Consider the following 17689-nt stretch of genomic DNA (forward strand, 5'->3'; position numbering starts at 1 on the left):
GAATCAAGAACCAGAGGGCGTAGGTTTAAGATGAGAAGGGAGAGATTTAATAGTAACCCGAGAGACAACTTTTTCACTCAGAGGGTGTTCCATATATGGAACAAGCTGCCAGAGGAAGTGGTTGAGGCTGGTACATTAACAACATTTAAAAGGCACTTGGACAGGTACAATGTACAGAAAGGTTTAGCATAGTGGTTAGCATAATGCTTTACAGCGCCAGTGACCCGGGTTCAAATCCGGCCACTGTCTGTAAGGAGTTTGTACGTTCTCCCCGTGTCTGTGTGGGTTTCCTCCGGGTGCTCTGGTTTCCTCCCACATTCCAAAGACATATGGGTTAGGAAGTTATGGGCAAGTTGTGGGAAGGACTCTCCAGTTGTCAGTGTGAATACTGAATTTTTCAAGATCCTGGCTGGCATTGCAATTGTAATCCTGGAAGCTTTGGTGGTACTTCATGTCAATAGCAGTTCTTGTGTTGGAGGGCAGTTTGAGAGATGGTCGTGAAGCACAGTTTTTGGCAGAGGATCTTGAAACATGTATTACATGTACAGAACCCGGGTTGGCACCAGAAGCGTGGTGACACTTGCGGGCTGCCCCCCAAAATCACTACGCAAAAGATGTATTTCACTGTGTTTCGATGTACATGTGACTAGTAAAGATCTTATCTTATATGCGGCAAATGGGACTAACTTAGATGTTGGTCGACATGGACCAGTTGGGCCAAAGGACCTGTTTCCATGCTGTATGACTCTATGCTGCCTCAGGCATAAGGACTAACAGATCAATGTGAATCTTTGAGGAAATCAGTCTACAGTCTATGTATATTTTGCCAGATATTTGTAGACCCAAGGTTGGGATACTGTACATGTAATACATGTTTCAAGATCCTCTGCCAAAAACTGTGCTTCACGACCATCTCTCAAACTGCCCTCTAACACAAGAACTGCTATTGACATGAAGTACCACCAAAGCTTCCAGGATTACAATTGCAATGCCAGCCAGGATCTTGAAAAATTCAGCATTCACACTGACAACTGGAGAGTCCTTCCCACAACCTCTAAGGCTGAATTAGTAGCGATGCTGTCACTTTGGAGTGCCCAGGCTAAGTCCTTGCAGGTGGGCCAGGAAATAGTTTGTTCCAACCTCCCAGCGGTGAATAGACCTGTCCCCACTCTATCTCAGACATGCGTTTAGTTCCCACCTCTCCCTTCTCTGCAACTCAAGACATGTTCGATTTCTAATTTTTCTCAACTCTGAAGATTGACCTGAAACAATGACAGCATCTCTCTGCAGATGCTGCCTAACCTGCCAAGTGTTGCCAGCATTTGTTTTTATTTCAGATTTCCAACATCTACTTTTGTTTTATTACACGACAGGGAACAATATTCAGGCAGTGGAAGTAACAATTGGGCCACCTAAGTGCCAGGCAATGTCTGACCTATTACCCTTGACACAGACAGAACATTGCAGCACGGTACAGGCCTTCGGCCCATGACGTTGTGCTGACATTTTATCCTGCTTTAAGATCTATATAACACTTCCCTTCCACATAGCCCTCTATTTCTCTATCATTCATGTGGCTATCTGTCTCTTAAATATTCCTAATGTATCTGCCTCCACCACCCCTGCCAGCAGTGCGTTCCAAGCACCCACCACTGTGTGTATGGAAGACTTACCCCTGACATCCCCCCCATACCTTCCTCCAATCACCTTAAAATTATGCCCCCTTGTGTTAGCCATTTTCACCCTGGGGAAAAGGTCTGACTGTCCACTTGATCTATGCCTCTTGCACACCTCTATCAAGTTACCTCTCATTCTCCTTCGCTGCAAAGAGAAAAGCCCTAGCTCGCTCAACCTATCCTCACAAGACATGCTCTCCAATCCAGGCAGCATCCTGGTAAATCTCCTCTGCACCCTCTCTAAAGCTTCCACATCCTTCCTATAATGAGGCGACCAGAACCGAACACAATACTCCAAGTGTGGTCTGACCAAATTGACATTCAATGGCATTACCCTTGCCACATTCCCCAGCATCAAGATCCTGTAGTCACCACTGACCAGAAAGGTAACTAGACCAGCCACATAAATACTATGGTTACAACAGCTGATGCCTAGCACCTCTAACAGACCAGCTGGCAGTCACATGTAGCTACATAACTTCAACTACAGTAATAATATGAATGGAAAAAAAAGAAAGTTGGGATATTAGAGGGCAATGGAACAAAAGGGCAAGACCGATCAGGTGAGACAACATCAGACCCGTTCTTTAGGTCTCACTTTCCAGTTTATTTTTACCCCCACATCTTGGTTAATTGCCATTCTTTGACTTTCCCCTTCCTCCTACTCTCACCCACACATGGTCTTTCTGCACTTGTATGAAGTTTTTCCAGCTATCTTGAAAAAGCTCAGAACAGTTTTATTTCGTGTGTCAATTTATTAAAGCTTTTCTGATTTTTGGGTTTCCAGCTGGGTTAATCCAAGTGTTTTTTTGAAAAAAAAAACTGATGATGAAGCCTCTGGGCTAAATCTTTGAGGGAATTAAAAACATCAATTCTGTATACTCAACATGCATTCAGCTAAAAAGCATTTAATTATACTTGCTTCTAGTGCTCCCTGCCCACTTAGATCTTTAGATGATCTCTAGACCCAGGAGGAATCTGATGAGTAACCTTTGGGCAGCACATCACTGATAGAATGCTCTGATAGCCCTTGACAGGAAACAAGGCAGGGGATAGAACCTCTGTCTGTCAAGGTGGTCAAATAATACTTCCCTTGGCTCTTTTGAACATCAAGGTTATGCTGTATAATTGCAGTTTCCCCATCTTTGAATTTAAAGGAGAGAAAAATCAGGGCCTCACCAGGACTGGAGCTATGGCATCTTATAGTCAAGTATTGCATCACTGATCCTTCAAGGGACAGTGATGTGTTCACTGTCAAGAACCACTTGAACAGCAGCTTTGGTTTCAAGAGGTTCTAAATGAAGCACTGTTGACATCAAGCTTGAATCACCAATACATTAGGTCTAGGAAGCACACCAACAGCAAATCTTTAAAAGGTCAGAACAAGATTGGATTGTTTATTATTTGATTTAAAGTACATTTTTTGTCAAAGCCATTATGACAAATACCAGACAAACTTCTGAAAACTTCTATAAAACTGGCCACTTGTCAGTTCTCTGGAGCATTAATGAACATGCCCAAGTCAGCACACTTAAAAGGATTCGGAAAGATATCATTGACAAACAAAGCAAAATGTATAAAATGTGCACCTCAAGCTTTTACAACCTTACAAAATGTAGTTAAAATATATTCCAGGTAACTAGACACAAGAGATAGAACCCATCAAGCCATTAGCACTGAAGTGGAAGTACATCATATATATTTTAAGCACGATAAATAAAAACAAATGTTTAAAAAAAAGCATAGTTACATGCACAGGAGCCCCAGGGAGCAGATCAATTTGTTTCCCAACTGACAAGAGTTAAGCCAATTTAATAAAGTAATGTAGACACTCAGAAAATACTGGCACTTGAATGAAATAAAGCAGACACATTTTTCTTTTAAACTTGGTCACAATCTAACAGCCATCAGTTCCATTAAGCAAAATTTGATGAAAGTACTGATAAAAAGAAAGCCTAATAATTTAGTGCAATGTACAAAAAATACAAAAAAATAATCAGGTTTTATTTTTCCAGCTAAGCCAACATCTTCCACAGCAAATCCTATTCACATAATTAAACACTTTTTCTTCGTTTTGTTTTTCTTCTTTTTGCCATCTTTACTCATTTTCTCTTTGTGCTTCCGGATTTCACGAACTAGTGTGTAGAATGCATCATCGACACCCTGCCAATTTAAAAAACAGAATATGTTTGGTCTCATAGCAGTTACTTCCACAATTGAGCATCTTTTGCTTTTGAACTGAAGTTTGCCTTTTTCTAACCAAATAAATACACACAACAGGAGTCTACCTTCAAGATAACACAATTAGTGCTCTTTTCCTGTGACAGCTGTCTGGCAAAGGCAAGTATGCAGCATACAAGCTTGTTTTAAAAAATAATACAACTTTTCTGAACTGAAACCATTAGCTTTTGGAGGGAAAAATCCAACTCAGGTTTTTAGTGGGTTTAACTTGGAGCTTTTTGGTGACAGAACATATCCACAGAAAATTTTAACCACTGGGCTTCATTTAAATGCTACTCTTCCACTTCCCATCAGTTCAGTCCAAGGGAACAGAGCAGCTGCCCAAGATCAGGCACCTCTCTCATCTGCCTGATGGGAGGTTAAGTGAGGAAGGAAGGTGCAAGTGGCAATGAGGAACAATGATTCTAATTTCAGACCCCAACACCCAAAACTTAAATGCTCTCCTGACCCACAAAGGAAGTTTCCAAAGCACCTCCAGGAGCCTGTATCTTTAGGGAGAAAGGCTTCCTATATCCACCTGATAGAAAAGCTGTAACAGTTTCCTAATCCATCCAGTTCGACTCCAGCTGACACACAAGTTTGCAGCCACCCAAACCTCACCACCACCTTTAGGTGAACAATCAGCCACCTGAAGCTGAAGGGGCAAGAACTGTTTAACCAGATGACTTGACTTCCAACACACATTCTCCTCTTCCTCTGGATAGATACTGACAAAGTGGATCCCAGAGTGTCTCATGTCTTGTATCACACTACAATAACCAGCATTCAGTACACTAGTGCACTGTAGTGAAATACAACTCAGCTGGTAGCTGGGGACAAACAAAACAGTAGAAAGTTCAAAAATAGCAGAAAATCACTGACAAAGTAATCATAACCAAAGTTCACTACACCCATTGTAATTTGAAAGACAATCTAATTCATCCTACAATTCCCCTGCAGTTTTGTTCTTAATCCAAGTATTTTTCTGCCTATTTGAGGGTTATTGTTGAATCTATACGCAATCTTAATTTGAACAAAGATTTAATTGTGGCCCACATGGGCTACTACTGTCTTAGAATCTCCTCTTGGCTTTCTCTGCTCCAGCTTTTCCAGTCTAATGCATTACCAATTGCCCATCCCTAGTGCTTTACTAGTAAATATCTTTTACCTATCAAGACCATCCAGGCCTTCCTAAAGATGCACAAGGGTTTTGTTTTATAGTTTTGGCATAACATTCTAGTTTTTGTACTCAATGCTTCCATTTACTTGGCCAAGAATTGTGTATGCTTCATTAAATACGTGTGATCATATCACTGAAGATGCCAGGACTGGTTAACATTCAAGGCCTCTCTTCTTGGATTCCCTTAAAGTTGTACCAATCATGTAAATGTCTCTGTTCACCCATTGTGTCCATTTCCAGAATTTTTTTTATTTCAGATTTCCAGCATCTGCAGGGTTTTTGTTTTGAATTCTCAACTTTATACTTAAATCTCCCCTCAACCTCCTTTGTTCCATGGAAAACACTCAGTCTAACCAATCTTACTCACTTAAATTATCTCAAGCAACACTAAAATCTCACGAATCCTCTCTGGTACTACCATATTCTTCCCTTAGCAACCAAGACTGAAAGCAATTTTGTGGCTTAACTCAAGTTTATACTGTTGTACCACGACCTCCCTGCTCTAAATGTTCTCTGCCTCACCTAATAAAAAACTTCCCAAATCCCATTTCTACACCCCTCAGATGCATGGGTACACAGAAGATCCTCTGTAGTTTTACTCATCTCAATGTTCTATCAATTATTCTCTTGTTTACCCTCCAAATGCATTACCACACACTTCTCTGGATTGATTTTTTCTACCTACCTGCCTATAGCTTTTTTTTTTCATCATTTTCAAATCACCTGGCCAATGTTCCCATCTGCAGGCTTCATAATCATGGTCCCCAAAAATGTTTAAACAAATAACATGCCATAAAATCCATATGATCTAGCACCAAGCCCTACAGCATGCTGAAACACTCATTGACTATTAACCTCACGCTTCCACCAGGGAGTGACAGACATGTGGTTAAGGGTAATGAGCTGGGCTCCTGACCTCTGATGCACCATGAAGTTTACATGCTTTCTCTGTGACCCATGTGGATTTCCTCCAGGTGATCACATATCCCAGAAACAAGTGGGTTGCCAGGTTAACTGGGTGGTGTAGGGTGTCACTCGTGTATAGGCAAGTGGTAGAATCTGGGGAGAGTTAATGGGAATGTGGGGAGAACAAAACTGGGTTAGGCCAGGATTAGTAAACTGGGTGGTTGATTATCACAGACTTGGGGAGCTGAAGGTCCCATTTTCATGCTGATTTAAAGGCAGGCAGTAGAGAAAAAAAAAACTGATTAGATTAATTACAGAAAAGAATCCAGGGCTTGATCATCAACCCCAGAATGAAAATAAAATTGGCTTTTAGATGGGGCAGCTCACTAGCTCCAAGGTCCTCAAACACATAGGAAACAGGAAGATCTCCAATACACGGCTCCCAAGTATTTGGCAAGAAAAATAGCGTTCATGTTTTTGTTTGATTAGTTACACAAAGCTGTACTTAATACATTTTATATGACTTGAAATTTAATAATACCCAAAAATAGTTAATAGAAAATGCACCAACTTTAATGGAACTGAACGTGTAGGAGTACAACAGGACTCTCATATTTACATGCGTGCTGATGAACTGCTTCCTCGTTAATTCAGCTAAGGTTTCCACCAGGATTTATCTTTGGGGAAGGGATCAACATTTGTATGACGAGGTAAATTTATGCAAATAAAAATTTCCACTGTTTACAAGGGCTTGCTCAGTGTGTGCCTGGCAGCTCTCACTATATGCCCAATGTGTTAAAGGCACTATACAAAATCAAAGTTGATGCTGCAGACAGAACTTGAAGTTAAAACAGTTTCAGGGTCAGTTAAACAACAGTTGTGCCTTTCTTGCACCTTATCTTACTTCAATCTCCTCTAGCCTTGTATTACATGATCTCTCTATTCCTTTGATTTTAGTATTTGCTCTCTGCATGAATAATTTCAGCAACTATACATTTGCCTGCAAATCCCCTCCAATCTTTCCACTTTTCTCCTCATTTTATACTTTAAACATCTCTTTTGCAACCATGGTTTTGCCCAGCACTTTAAACTATTCCACTTTTCTCCCGTCGCCTCTTGGTCCATCCTCACTGACCAAAGAGAGAGCGATGTCTCATAGCACTCAAGAAATTTTAGTTAATGGTAGGACATTGAACTAAACATGGGGCCTCCAGAAAACTAGAGGTCACTTAGCATCTTGCACAATTTCACAATTAGTTAACCAGTTTCTTTAATTGTATTCTACAAGTTATTTCTGTGTTACACATCTTGACTTTAATTATATGGAGAACCAGGAAAACCTGGGGTTGTTTCTCCTTAGAGAAGGAGAAATTGAGGTTTAACAGGTCCTTAAATTATAAAAAAGCTCCGAGTTGACAAGCTAGCTTACCATGGACGGAGCCTTAAGATAACTGAATTTGGCGAGAAACTGTTGTTTGTCATCAAATAACTGACTTGGACCACACTGGCCCAAAGGCCAGTGGAGGCAGATTCAATAATACATTCAAAATGATAGACAGAGGACTCTTTCATATACACAAGATGAAAAGGGGGGGTGGGGAAGAGGAAATGGAACTAGAAACCTCGGGGCGGGGGGTGGAACTGACAAATAGTTCCCTTTTGTTCTGTATCATTTTATGATTCCAAATAAAATGTGTTCTACAATACAAATATGTTATCAAAAGGGACAAAAGTAATTTATGCCAAACATTGCACAATGACCCCTTAAAAACAGGATCTTGTTTGGAGACACAACTTACCACGTCACATCACAATACATTTAAAGGGCACACAGCGGGCAGTCTTCTCTTCCACGTTGAGTTTTCTCAACCTATACTGGCGAATCTCACGTACCAGTGTATAAAATGCATCCTCCACTCTCTGCATTGCAAAATACAACTCCTTCAATGATCACTCACATAAGAGACAGAAGTTCTGGAGGAACCAACCATAATGCTTTGGATTTCGTACAAAGTTCAAATCAATCTTTGAAAAAAGTTAATTGGTATTTGAATAATAGAATTTTAATGATTTGCGACTGACACACACTATCAGCAGTATTCAAGGAGTTGTGATTTTAGTCATGCAGAGATTAAAAAATTAAACACCATCACCAAAACAGTGCTGGATGCAGTAATCACTGGATTCCAAGTCATTGCTCATTAGTACAGAAACTATATACTTGTAACTACAGAAATTCATGAAGTGGTGAAAATTGCAGAGGCTAACCAAAAATGATTGACTCCCACCATGCTGCAGTGTAACAGAGCAATGTTAAATCACGGACAGATCAGCATCTTTGAAGATTGAAACTTCGTCAAAAACTGTACAACAGCTTCCCATTGTGGCCTACTTTTGGTGGCAGTTAACAAGTCAAAGCAGCACATTTTGCAGTTCATACAAAGCAAGCCATGTTGTAAAAGTGAGCTCCTAAAGCAAAACGGATGCATTTTGCACAAGCAAGAATACAGTTTTTTCAAAGTGAGACATTAAATAACATTGTAATGGCTGTTTTGTTTTTAAATGAGAAATCATTGGAGATCACCCAAATAATTTTCAAATCAGCTTTTTATTTCATATTCTAGGCTGGTGGTAGATTGCTACAAGTTGGGAGGATTTTATGATCAGGGTGATGAAAACCAATGACCCAGAAGGCAGACAGTTTAAAAATGCCAAATTTGAAACCTATTTGTGCTTTCCACCCAAAAGCGAATCTGTATTTTTTGTTTTGGGTAATTTAAGATACTGCTATTTCATAGTGATGGGACAAAAAGGAGAATGGCAGTTGAGAAATTTGCTATCAGAGACCAAAAATCAGTCAACTGCTGCCCAGTACAATCAGATCATCAGCTATTTTAAAAGGAGAGCAATGAGTTTTGAAACTGCTCACAATACCAATATGGATGGGACATCAACTCAGCTGAACCTGCTGCAGTACTTTGTTAGATCATTTCTCTAGTCACAGAACTCTGCTCCACAATTCTTACCTGTCTTGTTTTTGCTGACGTTTCAATGAATGGAATTCCATAACTTCGTGCTAGATCCTGTGCTTGTTTTGTGTCTACGGTTCTTGCAGGCAAATCACATTTATTTCCCACTAGTACCATTGGGACATCATCGGAGTCTTTTACCCTTTTAATCTGTTCTCTGTAAGAAAACAAAACTTTTACTGCACTTAATTCACTACTTTAAATACAGCTAGCTTTAAGGTTAGAATTCAACATTGTGATAGAATCTCATTAAAAAAAACCAGCAACCTTAATCAGATGCAGACATACAATCTTACAATCAGTGTCAGCATTCAGCCCTGTTCTATGTCAGGTATAGCACTGTCACTTGCAGGGTAAACCTCTTCCTCTTGTGTTCTGCTGCAGAGCTGTGAAGTTTCCATAGCCCACAACACTCCAGTTTCAGTGAAAAGGCCAGTTTAGTATTGATTGGAGCTTAAGATTTGGCAATGGCCAATAAGAACTAGATGGAGAATGCCTGCTTCATTGAACTTGAAATACCTGGATCAGGCAGACACAAGTACAAGGAGTCATTCTTCTCATTAGAGTTCTGTTTGAAGCCAGTTGCAACAGTGCTCAACTACCCAGCCCTCAACAAAACAGTGTTGCATCATTAATAAAACACTAAAATGTTTACAATACATAAATCCCAGGGCAAGTATGGAAATCTCAGCCAGAATCTGACAACACAGGAGACCATTTGGGACATTGTGTATGCTAGCCTTTCTTAAAGAGCTTTCAATTAATCACACTCCTTCCCCAGAGTCCTGGAAATATTTTTTGAAGTCTATTAACAAAAAATACACCTAGGGAGATTTTCCCCCCCCATTATTTTTAACCAGTTTTGGTATCAAATTCAATGGACTAGCAGTTGAAAAGTGGGACATCACGTCCCCTTTCAAAACCCACCTATAATGATGAATATCTTCAAATGATTTAGAGTTATTTATGGCAAAGACACACAGGAAGCCCTCGCCTGTCCTCATGTACTGATCTCTCATAGCACTGTACTCCTCTTGACCTGCTGTGTCGAGAATATCTAAAAGACATGTTTCTCCATCAATTACAACTTGTTTTCTGTAGGAATCCTAAGAACAAACCAAATGAGACAAGTTAGAACATTAATTGCAATTTCCTCAAAAGGCAGTAAATACAGTGGTTTGAAGCATCATTTATTGTAGTAAGAGGAACCCAAGAATCCACGGTCCAACAAGCTTTAGTCAGACAATCTCTGAGATTGTAATACAGAAATGTACTGAATAACAGGAAAGACAAAGCCAAACACCAACCCCTACCACCACCTGGGCAGATAAATTATCCCTGGTTTTTAAAAAAAAACTTGCAGAGTATGTTTTGTTGTGCAAAGTTGGTTAGTATGCAATTTTTGTACTTCAGGTACAACAACCAATAATAAAATCAGGAAACAGTAAGATTCCTTAAAACAAAGTCTGTAGCTATATGAAAATGACTTAATAAAACGGAGCAAATGAATGTTGGGAGGATTCGACCTTTCCTCATTGCCTGCCCACTTTTGTGGTTTTATCCCAGGCTGACCTAAGAGTCACAGCTTCACATGTATCCATCTTCCAAAAGGAGGAACACAAGACCGCTATAGAGAATTGGAATATAAAATCTGTCAATGCACATCAAGAGCAAGATGTAACCGGGATAGGGAAAGTGGGCTCAGCTCAACTGGCTGAACTCCCTCCAAAAATCAAGGTTGCATTCAAAGCATATCGCAAGATCTGAGTAAACCAGGCATTTGTGTCAGCTCGGAGATCGCCAAATGAGACATCAAATTGACACCTTTGTCCACTGCAAAAGAATGGGGAGTGTCACCAACACAAGAAATCAAAGCAGGAGACAGCCATTCAGCTCCTTGTGCCTACCCCACCATTAATTAAGATTGTTTTTGTTCTTTTAGCTCAGTACCACTTCCCTACTCTGATCTTTATTCCTTGGTTCCTTTTATATCTGAAAACCCATCAATCTACATCCAGGACAAGATTCCTACATCAACACCCCAAAAAAAGATTTGTTTTTTTGAGATCTTACTGTATGCATTTTACCTGTGGGACATCAAAAACGTTAAAAGTCGCAGTAAAGTAAAAGAAAAGATGCCAGAAATCTGAAATACGAACAAAGCACCAGAAATATTCAGATCAGGCAGCATCTGTGGAGAGAGCAGAGTTAACATTTCTGATGAAAAAGATCATCAATCCAAAATGTTAACCATCTCTCTCTCCACAGACTTTGCCTGACCTGCTGGGCATTTCCAGCTCTCAGCTCTTTATTCTCCAAAAACAAAGATCTTTAACAGCAGCTCAGCTGGAAACAGGGTGGGGGGAAAAAAGACAAACGGTAAAAGGTGGAAGTAGGTAGCTATACTGATGCAGAAGTAGGGTCACACGGCCTCAGGCAGATGGCAGTGACATTTAAAGAACAAAGGACGATCAACTATAGAATGATATCCAGACTCTCACAGAAAGCAGGCCAGGGTTTGCACAGTGACTGGTGCAAGTCGAAGATGAACAAATGAAGGTTCTGTACATTGTAGCAAGGAATAGCATGTGAATTTTGTCATGCAGTGAAACGCGTCAAAAGTTGTGACTTATGGTGGTTAACTTGTTACCCCTCCTGTCCATAACAGTACATGGTGCTAACAAACACAGAATGCTAGATATTGTCCAGAGGCCGAGTTATGCAGAAGCTGCACGAGTACTCAGGTTAGACTTCGCTCCCAGGACTCCACAAGCTGCAACCAGATACACATTAAGTGTACGATATCCTGAAGAGGCATGGAAGAAATGTCAGCAAGCAATCACTTGCAGCTCAACCAGCACAAACCAGAGAAAATGCATTCAAGATTGGAAGGGACACGTTTAGGACTGACATCAGGGAAGTATTTCCATACACAGCCTTTGATAAGTATTTGTAACATGTCACCGATGAGTACTTGGTCAGGCCAAAGAAACAATTCAAGTTTATTGTCTTATGCACAAGTACGGCGAGGTACAGGTACAGTAAAAACTTGCTTGCAGCAGCATCCCAGACATGTAGATTCAGACAACATACAGAACACAAGTTATACATAAATTAAACGAGAACAAAGTAATAAGACTGCAAAACAAGAAATTAGCACATTAGAAGAGACAAGTCCATGGTAGTGCAAGAAGTGTTCCATTACCGAGGTAGGACTAGGGTTGTGCAGGTCAGTGATTGTAGTAAAGTAGCTGACCAAAGATAAATTGCAGGAAGCAAAGCCTAGAGAATTAGTATGCATTATGGGAGAGTTTAAACAGGGTAAAGGAGCCTTCGTTCAAGCACAGCTTTCAGCACTGTAAACTACCCAGAGTAATGTGACAATATGATGTGATATTCTATAAAACCAGACCCAATTGATGAGTTATTATTTGAGCAAAACCACTGTTGGCCAACTTAAGTTCTTGGTTAGGAAAACTACACAGTGCAAGTGTAGACATCAGTAATGGACTGACTTTGTATTTCTGCCTCGTTCCGGGACTCTAACACACAATCCAGACTGATATGTTCCAGTGGTGCACAGAATGCCAATTGGATGTGTTCAAAAAAGCTTGGATCATTTGAGAAGCAGAGGGTTCTCAGTTATACCAGCCATTCCTTCGACCAATGTAAGTGGGGTAAATTCAGTCAGGCCTTAAAATGAAAACTTAATTCAAGAACCAATTTACCTCGAAAGATGCACAATTCAAAGTTTTAAAGTGCTCAAACATCAAGCCTAATTTTTGTAGGCTTTAAGTGTCAAACCAATTAAAATACAGTTACTTGGAATAAATAATATCAGGCAAATAATCAGTTAAATATTAGACTGAAATCAAAGTCTTTCAGATTTAAATTCTGGACTACACGAGCATTTAATGCCTAATCCTAAATAAGGTAGCATACAATAAACAGGGCACTTTCTTCGTTGGGAAGTCAAAACTTTGATAGATACCAAGAACTGAAAATGTATATTTATATTCAAGGGATATGGACTTTGCAGGCTGAGCCAGCATTTCATTGCTCATTGCTCGGTGCCCATGAGAAGGTGGTGAGCTGTCCGAGGAGTGGATATGCCCACAATGCTGTTAGGGAGGGAGTTCTGGGACTCTGACCCAGCGACAGTGAAGGAACAGCGATACATTTCCAGGTCAGGATAGTGTGGGCCTGGTGGTGTTCCCCGTGCGTCTGCTGCCCTTGTCCTTCCTGCTGGTAGAGGTGGTGGGTTTGGAAGGTGCCGTACAAGGATTCTTGGCGAGTTGCTGCGGTGCATCCTGTAGATGGTACAAACTGCTGCTACTGCGCGTCAGTGGTGAATTAAGTGAATGGTTGTGGATGGGGTGCCTATCAAACAGGCTGCTATGTCCTGTGTGGTGTCCAGCTTCTTAAAATGTTGTTGGAAGTTTCACTCATCCAGGCAAACGGAGGGCATTCCTTCACACTCCTGACTTGAGGTGGACAGGCTTTGGGGAGCAAGGAGCCTAGTTACTCACTGTAGGATTCCTACCCTCTGAACTGGAGGAGCCACGTACACAGTGTGGCTACAAAAACAAGTCAGTTTCTGGTCAATGGTAACCCCCAGGATATTGATAGTGGGGGATTCAATGATGGTGATGCCATTGACTGTCAAGGGTGATAACTGGATTTTCTCTTGTTGGATATTGCCATTGCCTGGCACTTGTGTGGCATGAATGTTACTTTATCCAGTTATTGGGATTAGTAATATTTAAGAGGGTAATACAATTCCCAGGTGCAACTATTGTCCAGGAAGCTTGTTACCAGCTAACAAGGCTAGCATAGCACAGGGCCTTTGATCAAAACCAGCAAGCCCCTTCCCTAGAACTACTCGTCTGTTAAGCCTTGATGCCAGGTTCTGCGGCCGTCAAACAGATTGGACAATTATCCAAAGTCATGGGCCCTTCCACTGGTTCACAAGGATGTAATGATTTACTCAGAGAATGGCAATGGGATATTTAGAGAATATATCATGTGGCTACAAAGAATTGAATATACCCAACATTCAACTATTCAAAAGAACCATTTCCATTAAAAAAATTAAAACATTAGGAAGCCAAATCAACTTAATGAAATTAAGTTATCTTGCATCTACACCTCTGTCCACAGCCACTTCTTGCCATTAAAACTAGTGGTTCTAATGGGTTTGTGCAATCCATTAGAACCAGACTTCCCCACCCTGTCTGGTTACTGAGCACTTCATTAACCAGCAAAAGTCAGGGAACCTCAGATGTAGTAACTGTGACCACTTTCAAGTGAGACAAGGCCGACTGTAGTAACTGCAGGGAGGTCTCCGTTGTCCACCACAGAAAGTCATCGCCAGTTCCTCAGCCTTATTCTCCCAGTGGCCAAGGAGCTCCTCCCCAAATCGCAGCGTGGATGCCCTTCATCTATAGACAGAGGACATGATCTTCACTGCACAACAACTCCCAAGACAAATACAGGGGGCAGTACCAGCCATTTATACATAGCCGCTTTTGACGTCACTGAAGGCTTCATCTCCACAATCTGGAGGGACTTTGGAACACCCTCCTAAAATTCAACTGCCCACAGAAAATCATCTTGCATTTGCTCCACAATGGCATGCAAGCCACGATGTAAACCAGCCTCAGTGAAGACCAGACTGCTTCACTGCCCCAATATTTTTCCTCGGTCTTTCTCACCACAATGTGACACCACACCTGCAAGAAACAGCCCACGGAATTTGAGCTCCTCTTCAGAGCTATACTGGGAAATGGTGCAACCTACAGCAATTACACTGCAGAACAAGGATCACCCAAACATCTGTAGCACACAGACAATACTTAGGAGGTGGAGTTCAAAGACACAGTTGATTTGTTCACCAAAGCCTACAAGTGGATGACATCCACAAGAACCAAGTCCTCTACCAACCTACCCTACAAAGATAAAGATCCACCATGAGACTCTGGAAAAGTGAATGAATTCCCACATTTTGGGAATCACCTCTCAATGAAGGTAGACATCATGATGAGATTCATCACCACCTTCACTGGGCCAACACAGCCTTTGATCAATTGAGCAAAACATCAGTTGAAGATCAAGGTCTTCATTTTGCGAGGACAAATGAGGGTAGGAATTTCACAGTGAATAGTAGGGCCCTGGGAATGTTGTACTCCTAGATTCCTCTTTCTACAAATACATGGTTCCCTGAAAGTGGCATCATAGGTAGACAGGGTGGTAGTGTAGACAGGGTCGCAGGCACAGTAGTGTAGCACTTGGCTTAACGCTCTACAGCGCCAGCGACCCGGGTTCAATTCCAGCTGCTGTAAGGAGTTTGTATGTTCTCTCAGTGTCTGCATGGGTTTCCTCCAGGTGCTCTGGTTTCCTCCCACCTTCCAAAGACATACAGGTTAGGAAGCTGTGGGCATGCTATGTTGGCACTGGAAGCGTGGCGACACTTGTGGGCTGCCCCCAGAACACTCTACACAAAAGATGCATTTCACTGTGTTTCGATGTACATGTGACTAATAAAGAGATCTTATCTGCAGAACCCACAAAACAAAAACCCGCGTGGAAGCAAATCAGATCAGCTGGGTAGGTGGGCCGAGGAATGACAAATGGAGTTTAATTTGGATAAGTGAGAGGTATTGCACTTTAGGAAAACAAATCAGGGTAGGATTCTCAGTGAACAGTAGGGCCCTGGGAAGTGTTGTAGAACAGAGGGACTGGGGAGTACAGGTACATGGTTCCCTGAAGGTGGCACCACAGGTACACAGGTTGGTGAAGGTGGTTTTTGGCACACTGGCCTTCATCAGTCAGGGCACTGAGTGCAGAAATTGGGATGTTGTGTTGCAGTTGTAAAAGATGTTGGCGAGGTTGCATTTGGAATATTGTGTTCCGTTTTGGTCACCCTGCTATAGGAAAGATGCCGTTAAGCTCGAAAGAGTGCAGAAGAGATTTACGAGGATGTTGCCGGGACTCGAGGGACTGAGTTATGGAGAGGGGTTGAGCAGGTTGGGACTTCTTTCATTAGTGTAGGAGAATGAGGGGTAATCTTAGAGGTGTACAAAATTCATGAGGGGCATAGATTGGGTGAATGCACACAGTCTGTTTCCCAGGGTTGGGGAATCAAGAACTAAAGAGCATAGGTTTAAGGTGAGCAGGGAGAGATTTAATAGGAAGCCAAGGAGCAACATTTTCACCCAGAGAGTGGTCAGTATGTGGAATGAGCTGCCAGAAGTGGTAGAAGCAGGTGTATTAACATTTAAAAAGGTACTTGGACAGGTACACTGATAGGAAAGGTGTAGAGGGATACGGGACTAGCTTAGATGGGAATCTTGGTCGGCATGGACCAGTTGGGCCAAAGGGCCTGTTTCTGTGCTGTATGACAACTTTAAATCGCCCTTGATCCCGAGGGACTGCTCAACTAGTACTGATCCAGTAACTAGTACATCAGAGCTGACATCAAAGTACTGCTGAGGGAGGTGGGGGTGGGGAGGGGGGGGGGTGGAATGTACCCGGGCCAATACCAAGTTAACCAATATAATTGACTAGCAGGCACCTGCCAGGCCCAGCATGTGCCAGGTCACCAAGCTTTCACTGTACTGGGAAATGTGTGGAAGGCAAGGCAAACCCACCGGACACAGAGGAGTCCAATGGCAGAATGCAAGTGTCCCAAGAGCAACAAATCAACTACATGGGAGTCAGGGAGAAGTCCCAAACTCCCACAGTTCCCAAAAAAGCCACCGATTCAAGCAGAACTTGTAAATGGAGGATCCAAACCACTAGGTTCAAGTACTTTGAGCAATTTTCACATTGATATTACAGTAATGTGGCTCCTTCACTAGAGGGCCTCAGTTAAAGCAAGACCACCCTGACTATGAAACAAGCTGCAATTTTGTCCAGCAAGACCCAGTATTTTTACATTTATGCATTTATTCCCCCTTCAGAGCAGCAGAGATCTTCCCAGCCAGAAGTTCAGTACGCAGAAAGTATCTGCAAGAGGTGAAGAGCAAGCACCAGTCGTCTCCCAACCATCGAGAGGCTCATCCGTTTAACCCTCGCATGAATCAACAAGCGTCAATAAAAATGGGATTAAATTAATCAGCAAGAAAACGTTGACAAGACACTCAATTTCACAAATCCTTTTACACTTTAAGCAGTTGAAAGAAACCAGCCTTGCATCCAAATTCACTCACACAAAACCAGACAAAGTTCCTCAATGATTAATCAGTGGCAGGAATGGCCACTCAAAGTCCAAGAGCAAGAAAGAACAACAAACTACATCAACAAATCCATAAGTCCAGCATATTTGGATGCTGACCGGGGCATCAACTAACTGCAAATACATTAACCCAGGATCTTTGAAACCTTGCCTGGTACCATGACCTTTGACATGCTGTTTCAGATTATGTCTTGTATTCAAAACCTGTTTTTCTTCACTCTCATTGGATTGCCAGTGTTGGAGTCACCGCCTCTCATAGGAGATTTAAATCAAGGCTCCATCTGGCCACAGATTCAGTGATCAGCACTGTTTTCTTTTTAAAAAAGGTCCTACACTAGAATTTTCTTTAAATACATAATATACCTCAACCCCAACATTGCTTCAAAAAAAACACAAAAGAGGTCTGGTCACTCATCTCATTACTGTGCAGAAATTGGGCACC

At 41.7% G+C, this 17689-nt stretch overlaps 1 protein-coding gene across 4 annotated transcripts in view; it reads right to left on the reverse strand.

Moving 5' to 3' along the window:
* Positions 1–3053: 3053 nt before the first annotated feature.
* The window catches only part of LOC127580266 (GTPase KRas), a 54167-nt gene continuing 39531 nt past the window's right edge, over positions 3054–17689 (reverse strand). For all 4 annotated transcript variants that reach the window (XM_052033427.1, XM_052033426.1, XM_052033424.1 and 1 more), the window contains 3 exons: positions 9939–10117; positions 9009–9168; positions 3054–3839 (listed from right to left, as the gene is read on the reverse strand). In XM_052033427.1, coding sequence (XP_051889387.1) covers positions 3723–3839; positions 9009–9168; positions 9939–10117 — 456 coding nt within the window. In that variant the 3' untranslated portion in view covers positions 3054–3722. The remainder of the gene's footprint in view (positions 3840–9008; positions 9169–9938; positions 10118–17689) is intronic.

This window comes from Pristis pectinata, chromosome 19 (genome assembly GCF_009764475.1).
Source record: "Pristis pectinata isolate sPriPec2 chromosome 19, sPriPec2.1.pri, whole genome shotgun sequence".
NCBI classification, from domain to species: domain Eukaryota; kingdom Metazoa; phylum Chordata; class Chondrichthyes; order Rhinopristiformes; family Pristidae; genus Pristis; species Pristis pectinata.